Raw genomic sequence first — 13,171 nt, 5'->3', positions numbered from 1 at the left:
TTAATCTGCTGAAAGCACAATAAATCATGGGCAGTTACTGTCTATGAATAAATGAATAAAGCTGGTACCATAAACAGGGTGACCCGTCTGTAATGACCCCAGCCAAACACTTATAAGGTTCGGGCCAAGCAGACAAAGACTAATCAAGACAGTTTTGCTAGGCGAATGGCGGCGACGTTGATAAATCTTTAGATCAAGGCAGTTTTCTGCGCCCTACATAAAGGGTACGAGTCCATCCGAGTAGGCCTCTCCAGACTGTTTTGATATACCGACGACCTCTAGTTACCCCAGACTAGTCATAGTGTTGAACCATTACTCTGTTTATTACATTTTCTGTGAGCAATCATTGGAAAAGTAACAATGATGAAGAAACAAAAACAGATACCGACGATGTCAAGAAAAAAGTGTGCAGATGTTACTTTATTTCAAATAAGGCAAAAGACATAACTGTCGTAGGTCATTCATAACTATGTTGATAAATGATATTTGTAGATTTATACTCGAAAACGGATGAGAAATGCCAGTTTTTTCAAGGAAAAATTACTGTTTCAAAAGATAACTAATCAAAACTTCAGAAAAAGCGCCTGTTCAAGGTTCGAAAACCCTGTACGTATATGTATGTATGTATGTATGTATGTATGTATGTATGTATGTATGTATGTATGTATGTATGTATGTATGTATGTATGTATGTATGTATGTATGTATGTATGTATGTATGTATGTATGTATGTATGTATGTATGTATGTATGTATGTATGTATGTATTTAGGTAGGTATGTATGTATGTATGTATGTATGTATGTATGTATGTATGTATGTATGTATGTATGTATGTATGTATGTATGTATGTATGTATGTATGTATGTATGTATGTATGTATGTATGTATGTATGTATGTATGTATGTATGTATGTATGTATGTATGTATGTATGTATGTATGTATGTATGTATGTATGTATGTATGTATGTATGTATGTATGTATGTATGTATATGAATATATTATCTATGTATGTATGTATGTGTCAATTAATTGCATATATATATATATATATATATATATATATATATATATATATATATATATATATATATATATATATGGACGTTTAAGCTCATTGATTCAATATTTATTCTATAATCTTCTTAATATATAATATTTTTCCTATGCCTATTATAGTGAAAAGTGTCTAAGAGAATGTCGTCAAAGTTGATTATATCAGATTAAAGGGAGCTACGTTTCTCAGCTGTTGCGCTTCTGCTTAGAGTGTAAGTAGTGCTTGGTTCCAGAGAGCTGTTTTCTAGTCAAGAGTCACTGCAACCGTTTATACTTAACATTATCTCGGTACTGTGTTTCATCTATTTATGTGACTGTGTCACTACTGTCGTTTTTCTACCAAGACCAAAATTTCCTTGTCTGGATAAGTGGTCATACCAAAATTTCGTTGGATATCTTGACCTTCAACCAAACGGAACTTAAACTTTCTACACAGTGATGTCAAAAGCACCGTGGCTTCAGCATAGGCAAAACGATACCCGGGACAGATTCTCTTGCCAGCGAACCCGAAGGGAGAGAATGCCAACTTATGTCGTGCCGACAAGTTCTCTGGTAGGAATCGGTCAGGGTCGAATCTGTGGCAAAGGAAAATTTAAAAAATATTGTAAACATGCAATGGTGTGATGGCGACGCCGTATTTTACAGAGCCAGTGTTGGATGTAGAAGTTCAAAGAAATGATATTAATAAATCGGCTGTTACTTAATTTAAAGTTACTTGAAATTGTCCATGTTGGACAAATTCAAGTAACTTTATTTCATTTAATTTAAAGGTCGTAAAATCAATTCATTATTATATTATCAACGCGAGAAAGTACATACGTATGCTTTCACTTTCTGATGTTTTGATTTTTCAAGTAAATAGTTTTCTATTTTTAGTTTAAGGTCAATTGATACATTACGAAAATGTTATTACAAACACAAAACATTAAACTATTTAAATGTTAATGTACGCAAACATTGCTTGTCTTTGTTACACATATGGCGAGAGGCAAGCTATGGCTTAAGCTCCGAAAATCACGAACTTTTGACAGACTTGTAGTCGTGTCGCACCACTTTACAAAATACTTGACGTGTTTTGCTCAATGTAGTCTATTTTATGGCTTCGGGTGTGAACAACAATCTTCATATTACGCACCATAATTTCTCCTCTTTGAACCAAATTTGAATGAAATTTGCCGAATGTCAGAATTCTAGCACAGCATATGAGAAACATATTGCCCCTTTCCCTATAGTTTTTTGGGGGATAGCATTGCAAGTTATAGCCAACTGGGCATCTGCAATTTCTAGACTAATTCTATCACATAGCTACTTTGTCCTAGGTGACAGCATAAATGTGAAAAGGGAGTTAGTGATATTCCTTCACTCTTGTGTATGAAAGCTCTATCTACCACTGCAGTATATATCATGATACCTGTCTGGGTCAGGCCACATATCCTTGTCCAACAGTACAGCCGCAAGGGCGTGCACCACTCCAACCTGGACAATTAAGAGAGATTGGTTATTAGTAATTAATTTTTTATTTTCGATTACGTGGACAGCTTATCGGTGGAATACAAATGAGTATATTGATGTGTTGACTTATGTTTTTTGATTGGCCGTGAGATGGGGCATGAAGTTTACAATACCAAGAGGTCGAAGTCATTTTTGCCATGAATTGATGAAATAAAAATTTGAGAGAGAGAGAGAGAGAGAGAGAGAGAGAGAGAGAGAGAGAGAGAGAGAGAGAGCACTTTGAATTGTATTATGCATCTATCACAAATTTTGGCAATAATTAGAGGTTTGTTCTTTACAACCTACAATTTCAATACATGCAAAACAAAAGTGTCTTAGAGATTATACTGTACTTTATTTAAAGCCAATGCGTCACTCAGATAATGTAGCTTTTACTATTATATTTTATCAGCATTGCAGCACATGTTTGAAAGACTTTCCCCAGAGTAACACCATTTCATAATCTTTACTGTTTCTCACCCCTTTTGGAATGATGTATTCCAGTACTTTCGTGTCCTCTTCGTAATTAACTCTCGCTGCCAATGCTGCTATGACAGCCCAACGCAAGGTTTCATCCATAAATCTCCTGAGGTACCTACATTGCAGTTTATAGAAAAATCAGTATTTATCTTCAAATCGCTGATTAAACACTACACTGCTTAGCAGATACAATGGTAGTTCCGAGAAACGATTTACATTTTGTACAAAAGCTGTGGACTCTTCAAAACAGGAAGTATAAATTCTTCAAGGTGTATTTCTTATCAATAAGTCATTCATGATTGATTTCTTGACTACAGTTCATTAGATATACGTAGAATGATATTGGAAGTTAACGTCGGTAGGTTTTGAATCTCTTTATCACCAGAACTTCAGTTATTCAGAGAATGATAAATATAATTGTTAATAGCTCTGGTGTTAAACTCATTGTTAGTAATAAATGTACCCGACACATCCGTTTAATAAACATATATACACAAATCAAAACGAGGAATTTGATCTGCAGACCTGCATTTTAATATGCTGATGAAATTACAACAAATTACTTAAGCTGTGTTTGGCTTTGGGCATCGACGTATTGTTCCTTGCCTAGGACTTCAATAATTTCTCTATACACCTTGTCTTGTGCATCCATGTCTTTGGACAGAAAGTAGAAAACCCAGACAAGCACTGGAACAAGACAACAAATAAACAAACCCGTAAACACTCGACTGATCATAAATTTATAATGCTCTGAGGGCAAACAATCACATAATTATCGGACGGAGCCCGTGTTCAATTTACCAATGTCGTACGTCTGTAACTATTATAATGTTAGTGGTTCTGGACGATTCATCTTAATACTGTAGATAATTAATGTCTCATGGACTTGGTAGTATTTTACCCCAACGGATATGATTTATTAGACAACTTTTAATATCACAATCCCTGGTCCTTTTGATTGTAAATGGAAGCACCCTACGCCTGTGCTGGAGGAAAGCTAAATTAACCCTTTTAACTGACTTAGTCTCTGAAACCCTGACTCTCATGGTGGATTTCGTCCTTTACTTACAGGCGACAGAAGTGTGGTATCCACCGACGTAATAGCTGATAGCCTCGCTGAACAAGTGTTCCTCATTTGTGCAGAAACCAAGCAGTACTTCAAGGAAATCACTATCTTCTTCTTCTTTGCGTGGTGGATTGTCATGCCGGTGTCGAACAGCGTCATCTATCACCTCACGAAAGGCTCTAATCGCTGATTAAAAACATTCGTAAAAATGCGGGATTCAGATTTTCGATTCGTATGACTTTTCCGTGAATAACATTACATCAACCACGTCGAATTTTTTTCGACATGAGAAAAACTTATTCCCATAGCTACCTTAATGCCTAAAATTTTCACCGACTGTAAAAAGGAATTACACATCGTGCTTGGGTGACGGGAAAAATGTTTCTGGCTATAAAGAATAACGCCATCTGCATTCATTATAAACGTTCTCATTCCATAGATTTTGCATCAATTTATCCAAATACGACGTTCACTGTGCCACAGTCAACCTCGTCAGTGTTCCCACGCTCACACTGAAAAACTTCATCTGTACACTGACTGCTTGAATTCTTACCTTTCCTTTTTACTTTTCTCCCGTGGATGAAACTGCACAGAACGCTGACGGATATGTTTTTTTGGTAAGTGTGTACGGGCCGGTACAAAGATTGTACACTGTGAACGTGTTCCGTAAGTGAGAACAGCGGATGTCGTATTGGGTTAAACTGTTGCAAAATCTATCATTGGAGAACGTTTGTTATGAATGCAGTTGACATTATTTTCTATCGCCAGAAACGTTTTTCTAATCACCCAGGCACGTTATAATTCCAAGCTATTTTGAAATTCACTGTAATAAAGAACCCCGATTTTGTTTGCACACTTGATTGTGATACAGTGTCTCCATGATTGCTCGATTAAATGTAACTTTTACAGTACCGACGTCGAATTCCTTATCGTTCTCATCTTCTATGTTATTCATCCTCTTGATAAGCAAGTCTGAGGTCTAGAAATAGTCAAATATAAGATACACATAAGTGTAAAACTTCAGCCACAGGCACAGAGGAGATGTCTTGATTCAATTGAACTACTGTTTCAGCGGTAACAATAAATTGATCCAAACGTCTACTGTTCATTAAAAGTCATTTACGATTGCCTTCATCAGCTATTTTTCGTCCTAAACAAACAAACACGAAGCAATTTAATTAGTGCTTTTTTGTAACGATAAGCTTTTTTCTGTTACATTGTTATAAACGTTGAGAGTGTCAAAGATATGGCTTTTAAGATATACTTTAAGAACTAGTACTTACTGTCTGGTACACGTTGTAAAGTTTGAGGGCTCTCTTTTCGTCCTCAAAGTAATCTCCGAAAAGCACTCTTCCGAAAGCCTTACTCCCAAACGATGAAATGGATTCCCTTAGAGGAATGTGTTCACCAGAAGGAAAGGAGGAGATCTTCTCAGCCAAGTCATCAGCTCTCTTGAAACAGAAGAGGTATGGGGAATAATCATTGGCTTATTAAAATGTCCGTACAGCAGTGGTTCTAATCTGATGGGTCTTCCTTTTCCACTTATATCATATGAAATACAAACAAACAAACAAACAAACAAACAAACAAACAAACAAACAAACAAACAAACAAACAAACAAACAAAAACATACAGCAGACAAATCGAAAACACGAACGCGATGGAGGAATGTATAAACCTAAATATAGACTGTTGCTGTGTAACAATAACATAACGAAAATGTGTGTCTTCTAAAGACAGCAACTCACTTAGTCTAATTTTTGTTGTTTTACTTGATTGTTTATTTACTTCATCGTTTCTGTTAAATTGCGATTTGATTTCAATATTTTACAAACCTTACAGGGCTAGATATCTCGTGCATACTTTGTAATACTATGTATGTATGTATGTATGTATGTATGTATGTATGTATGTATGTATGTATGTATGTATGTATGTATGTATGTATGTATGTATGTATGTATGTATGTATGTATGTATGTATGTATGTATGTATGTATGTGGGTGGATGGTGGGTGGGTGAGTAGGTAGGTAGGTAGGTAGGTAGGTAGGTAGGTAGGTAGGTAGGTAGGTAGGTAGGTAGGTAGGTAGGTAGGTATGGATGGATGGATGGATGGATGGATGGATGGATGGATGGATGGACGGAGAGACTAACGGAATGATGGACGGAGGGAGGGGCGGATTGATGGATGGATGGGTGGATGGATGGGTGGATGGATGGATGGATGGATGGATGGACGGATGAATTGATTTATGTATGTATGTATGTATGCACATGTGTATGTGAAAGTCTATGCGTATGTACATATGTAAGTACGCAAGTATCTAATTCTACACCATATAATTTTTGAACCTACCTCTTGAAAAGATTTTAAATACTTTTTAATGCTATTACTTTGGAATGCAACATCGTACGCTTTTCGTCGTCGCTTGGCATCTTCACCATTAGCAAATTGTATGCTATATTCACCAACTAATGGCATAATAAATTCGAACAGATGGCCTAGACAAAAGGATGATGTAGCTTATTAATTTGCATTTCTTTTGACTACAAAATAAGAATGATGCGAACGCTGAAAGCAACTCGGATAAGAACTAATTTACATGGTCGTCCAAAGATACACGATGTTGAAATCAACCTACATTCAAATTAAGTGCGTATTTTTAAGTCCCTCAGTTTTAAATACTTTTCTGTTCTATCGCATGCGTTGGCTCATTTTGTGAAACTCGAAAAAGCGTAAAAGCAGGGATAGCCGCCATTTATAATTACATGTGTAAAGACGTGTTTCATCCTTTAAAGTCCCATTGGCTGTAACTCTTGAATTTGTTGACATGAAAAAGGTGAAACTGACTGACATGATATCCAGTCTGATTAGTCGCTTCGAGTTTTGGTTTTTCTCGGGCCACAGGACTGTTCTAAGGCGTACGCATCATGCATTTAATAGCGTTAACCCTATATTCTCCTCTGTCGCCAAACTGTATTGCTTCATATTCACTATCACCTCAGAAACACTAACGTGACAGTCTGCTGACGTTTATTCCTTCATTTTACTCTGTTTTGATATTCCTATGCCCACAGGCTTTGGGCAAGTCTGGAGTACAATAAAGACGAAAACTTCCGCCATTAGGACCCCGGCTAGGTACTGTCGTCGGCTCTGCGACCGTCGCATCTTGTAGGCATTTGAAATGCTCATTACGAAAATATGCTCTTTTGCGGCAAAGAACGGGATATCGGAGAACAAGATTGGTCGCCAAGGTCTGTATGCAAAGCTGACCGTAATGTTACTGGGGAAACGGCATCGGTAGTAATTTTTGCATAACCTTTCACTTTGTGGTTTTTTTTTTCACACGCGGATGATTACAGCGATTAGCAGTATGGTATGACCTTAGGTCAACGCTTACCAACTCTGGGTTTAAAACTAGCTGTGCTTTTACCACTGACCCGAGGTTTTTCTATACAGTGTACGCAAACGGGAAGGAAGTTGTTTACGGTCGACCGACTTGTAGACATTTTTCATTAAGTTGAACAACACCAGCACATCAGCAACTGCTCGTTTGCGACAATATTGGCGGAAAAAGATTGTGACTTTGTCCCTTTTAAGGGAAGGACAATATACGCCAATATTGTGCTGCAAGACGCAAAACTTGTGACTTGGAGAAATGAGAATGTCGACATGAAGAAAAGATCGATCATAATGTTTTCATTTGACAGACTAACTTATGTAATAGTTTTGCATTCTGTAGTTAAAGATACAATGCATAAGGAAGTTGCCTACTAGGTCTGTCGAAATACTTCATGTGGTCCTTCCAAGCTTCGGGTGACGCAAGGCTTACATAGTAATGCTTGCCGAACCAAAATGAAGCAACGTGACCATACTTGGCGTGTAACTTGAATAGGAACTGGATAAGTCCACCTGCGTCTGCGATATCTTGTAGGTTACCGTCCCTATTGTAAATGAAATTTAAAGTTATATTTCTGAATTAGCATTTAAAAGTCTACGGTATTACTGTACCGTCGGTGTAATTTTCTGTGTAATGTCAAAACAATACAGATTTGTACCGATATGAGGGGGAATCTTTTAGTTGATTTCTAAAAGGAACAGAGTCATCTAAATGTGATCAGCATTTTAAATGTAACTATTTCATCGAAGTGAACGTATGGAGTCTTTTCAGATTTTACAATATTTGGGCTATTACATATCAACTTACTCTGGGTGACGTTTTTCCATCCCTGGTATTGTGCGGGATTTTTGCAACTTTTGATCACCAGTTGTTGCTTTAGCCACCTGGAATAGAGAAAGAAAGAAGCAACTATACGAATTCTGCTTTTTTGTTTTATACCTAGCAGATAAATATGTCTTGAACCAGATTAAGAAGGCGAATTACGCGTGCGCAGTCCGACTTTCAGACTCAATTAGAAACAACTAATGACAACATCGAACGACATTTTACAAGAAATGGACAGAAACAATACCAACACTACAAACACTACTGTGTCGTCTTTCCGATCGTGTTTTTTCCTGATCACATAAGCAGTCCCTGTGTAACAGAGCATTCAAAGATCGACTGGACGCGGCACTTTGCACCTTTGTTTGTGTAGCGTCTATTTACTGTCTGGTCTGTGCTGTTTTGTGTCTATGTTTACAACTATTGTCTTACTAATTCTGACCTAGTGTTATTGGATTATGGATTGGTATGATTCCGATTATATTACTTCATAGCTTAACTGTGAACTCGGCAAGAGAAATTAGCGATTGTGGTGCTGCAACCTATATATGATTAAGGGTGAAGAGCTTACTAATGGTTGAACCGTTTGGCGTTTCAGTAGCTTACGCCACGGTCCGTGGTGGAGGGACTGTGCTTTGGCGTTTTAAAGTAGAGACACACGTTAGATGATACTTATTTTAAACTCACTTTTTCACAATAAATTTCACTTTTAGACCCCACAAATTATATATTTTCTGTTAGCCCTATATCTCAACATTATGAAAAATATGTTTATTTTCCGAAATCACAGTGTTTGTGACCATTTCTCTCAAAAATATGCGTTTTTGAGTTTTTTTACCTAAAAAAAATTAGGTGTTACAGGACTATGGCGACTTGAGATCTTTTAACAGAAATCAACAATGGAGTAGTCTGGGGAAAAAACGGTGTCCCAGATTTTCAGTAAAATTGATAGAACAAGAGAAATTCTTGCTGAAGTGAATGAAACCCGGTAATTTATTCAAAAACCCAGAGTTGTTACTTTCACACCTTATTGTGCTGAAACAAAAGGGAATAGAAAAAATCTGGGACACGGTTTTTTCCCCAGACTACTCTATTGTTGATTTCTGTACAAAGATCTCAAGTCGCCATAGTCCTGTAACACCTAATTTTTTTTAGGTAAAAAAACTCAAAAACGCATATTTTTGAGAGAAATGGTCACAAACACTGTGATTTCGGAAAATAAACATATTTTTCATAATGTTGAGATATAGGGCTAACAGAAATATATAATGTGTGGGTCTAAAAGTGAAATTTATTGAGAAAAAGTGAGTTTAAAATAAGTATCATCTAACGTGTGTCTCTACCTTAAATAAAATCCTTTGTTCACCATCCGCGTGCTGGTAGGTTTGCAGAGAAAATTAAGAAGATAAACACAATGGTAACATTGTAATTAAAAATACAAATATTAGTTTTTTCTAAAGAAACCAAATAAAAATAAACTTATGTTCATATACTTGTGTGTTTTGTCTATGTTTGATTTTTTGCCTGGCTGGCTGGTAGCTTTTCAAAATCCAAGGACGGCAAACAAAAAAAATTCTTAAAATGGCCGTACGGGCCATGCCAAGGGAATAGATTAATGTTATATATCATAGCCCAAAAAAACAAGGATCTATGCGCCTGCGGTCAGCGGGTGACCGTACGCCCGAGATAAGGAGGGCAATCTTCTCTTGATGCAAGGATACATAATGTATTTTTTTTGGATATGTCTTCATTACACGCCTTTCTTGTATAGTTTTCATTCAATTTTTTTGGTCCTTTGCACAAGATAATCATATGCTCTATTTCCATAGCAGACGAAAATACGCTAATAAAAATAGAAAGATAGCCATCATCGAACGGTACATCGATATATTTAAATCCTTGTTATGCGGATTGTCGACTCTTTTTCTAAAAATGGCATTTCCTGTGTGTGATCATTTTCAAATTCCAAAGTTGTCAAGTTGTAAATAGTTACAGGTCACTTTCAGTCAAATGGTGACTATACGGCCCGCTACGTTATCAACAAGCTACCATTGAATCATGGAGAGCGCGCCGGGCCGTTCGATATGAGGCATGTAATAAAGCCGGCCATACGTTTGGGCGATCGATCTTGCTCGATTTGCCACTTATATTATATGCATATTTTACTGTACTAGTACTCTAAACTACTATCATCTACCAATAATTGGCAGGTAACCAGGTAACTGAATCTTCATATTGTTATTCTTCAGTCGTTCAAAAATGACTAAACGGTAAATCTGGATATACTTATGGTTAAATAACATGGAACTTGTAATTTTGCTGGCCATTGTGAGATAAAGAGGGACGAATGCAAAAAAATATGCTCCGTTTACAAGTTGTTGAAATGCCCCATAATCTAAAAAGGGTTGCAGGGCCTTCGCCGCCTCCAAAACCAAAAGCTGTCGCCAGTAATTGCATGTAATACATGTCGACTTCACCAAATTAATATCTAAAAAGTGGTTCTTTTCTGCGATCTGCACGGCTCGGAAATAAACAAAAATTCAACATACGATGCCACATTGCGAGAATTACGATATTGAGAATGCTAGTTTTTTCGAGAACATGTCTGTCGATATAAAAACGACACGTCGATGATGATGGCAACTGCATCTGCAGTATTGGAGCTGGTGATGAGTAAACGACATACTATTACTGTATTGCGGGCGAGGACTGTCACACTTATGTGACCCCAGCTTATTTAAACAATGGCGCATCTTGAGTGTAAGCCAACATTGCATGGAAGGCACTATCAATTGATACAGGCTATACGTTATGGATACGTTTCACCAGCGAGAGACTCTAACAATCGTCGTAAAGATTGGTACTCTGAAATAATAAATACTTTAAACTCTGACTCTGAGATGACTTGCAAATGATATATAAATGACAAAGCGATTAAAACTTCATCGCTGCCACCAGAAATACACAGCTTTGTCATACATTGCTCGGCCCTTTTCAAGTGTGCAGGCTATGGAAAAGATCGGTGTAACTGGGATGAGAATGTGCCACTTTCTCCCCAGTGCTGAGACTCGGCTGTCATTCTTAGCTATGCCAGATGAGAAATTCTAGTTCCCCCAACATTGTGGAAGTGTTTGGTTGCCTGATTCTCAAAGGCGATGCAGAATATTCCTACACTGTTCTCCAGTGAGTATTGAAATTCAAACCGCCAGACAATGGTCTCTGGCGAGTCGTAAGAGTGATCACATAATGAACTCTTTCTCCTGGAATGTAAGCCATAGTGCGTCGAGACGTTTTGCCCTCAAAAAACGATTAGCACTATCCTTACCTGCTGAACTCTAGAGCTGTATGTAGATTTCATGCATTGGTAAAGAAGTGAAATGACGACCACCGCCACTGCGATGACAATAGCTACATTCGCCATTTTATTCCTCTGTCATGACCCGGAAGATAAAGCCCATCCAGTTAAACAATCTGTATGTAGGTCACTGGGCGTTACATGAAATGCTTCAGTAAATCGGATGACCCGCGAAAAACTCTTGTTTTCGAATTATTACGGGTACGTGATATGAATGTCTATGTTTGTGGTAAGTATCCTTTAATGCCACATCAAGGGCAACGGTCTAAAACTGCATCAACGTTCCACGTAGTTTAGAAAGACTGTACATGCATCTTTGCCGATTTCCATTTAGTAATTATACTTCTCGTAAAGAGCAATAAAATTCTGTTTTATGTTCACTAACTAGTTAAAACTTTGAGAGGTAAATGGACTTTGTAGTAAATGGTAAATTAAAGCCTTATGTAACGAAAGCCACATTTACTCATATCAGGCCGTTTTTGTTGTAAAATATAACAGATGGCAGAATTTCTTATAAAATAAATCAAATCACGAGGCCATATAGGGCCTTCAGAAAAAAGTTTTTCTCCAAATATAATATATTTTGCTTTTTCAGCACTCAAAATTGCCGTTGCATTTGTATGTTCTTGAAAGAGCCTGGCTACGCTGGTATGTTTTATACACAGTCCGTCTGCACCTGCTTATGGTGTGTACGTGTCTCAACTTCTCAGGTATTGTAGGGCTTGTGATTCCTACACTGATTTTCAACTGAGACACAGCTCATCGGCATCAAAATTACTGAGACAAGGATACACAACAAAAAGACTCGTTAGGACTTTCAAAAAGTTCTACGGTCGATATGACGACATTGTGGCCAAATATGACACCTCGGTCACTCAAATGATTAACGACAGCATTCCCGGCTTTGACTTATTACAGTGATTCATATCCTGTATCTTTTCATACAATATTTAGACAATTTTGGGACCAATCCTGACGGGTGTAGCATGCTAGCATGACACCTGGTGCCACCACTAATTATCAGTGGTTCAGGATGGTCCTACTTAAATTTGTAAATCACAATTGTCCCATGGACCTGGTAATATATTACCTTAAATGGAAATGATTATTGTTCCAATTTAATGTCATATTATAGTTTATTAAAATGGCAGATTCTCTCCTGTCAACTGTTACCGACCACGTGGATAACAAGGCACTGAAGTAACATAGAGAAACTTTTTAACTTTACCAGCAAATTTCATTCACCACCTTGAAAAATGCCTTCATTGATTAAGGGAAGGCAGCTCCAATTATTGTTTCTACTTTATCTTCTAGGTGATAGTATAAATTTAACGTTATTATATTTTAATGGTCCAGGAGTATGTTCACCAATAAAGTAAACTTCCCTAATTGATTCGTTATCAATTGGCGTCTTAAATTTTTAAATTTTGTTTGTCGCAAATTGCTTGGTTAAGTTCATTTCCCTATACGTGTGTATGTGTGTGATATAAT

General features: G+C 37.1%; 1 protein-coding gene across 1 annotated transcript; it reads right to left on the bottom strand.

Annotated features, from left to right (window-relative positions):
• Window positions 1-400: 400 nt before the first annotated feature.
• Window positions 401-11,774, bottom strand: LOC139141912 (cytochrome P450 20A1-like). Its single transcript, XM_070711713.1, has 11 exons — window positions 11,651-11,774; window positions 8,308-8,384; window positions 7,875-8,044; window positions 6,456-6,601; window positions 5,381-5,548; window positions 5,010-5,076; window positions 4,101-4,283; window positions 3,595-3,718; window positions 3,032-3,146; window positions 2,472-2,536; window positions 401-1,635 (listed from the first exon to the last, which is right to left on the bottom strand). Exons 1-11 carry the CDS (start codon window positions 11,744-11,746, stop codon window positions 1,383-1,385), a joined length of 1,464 nt encoding a protein of 487 aa, XP_070567814.1. The 5' UTR covers window positions 11,747-11,774; the 3' UTR covers window positions 401-1,382.
• Window positions 11,775-13,171: the final 1,397 nt, after the last annotated feature.

Source organism: Ptychodera flava, chromosome 1 (assembly GCF_041260155.1).
Source record: "Ptychodera flava strain L36383 chromosome 1, AS_Pfla_20210202, whole genome shotgun sequence".
In the NCBI taxonomy this organism is placed as follows: Eukaryota; Metazoa; Hemichordata; class Enteropneusta; family Ptychoderidae; genus Ptychodera; species Ptychodera flava.
The sequence above is the reverse complement of the archived record's forward strand: the minus strand, read 5'-3'. Positions and strand labels throughout refer to the sequence as shown.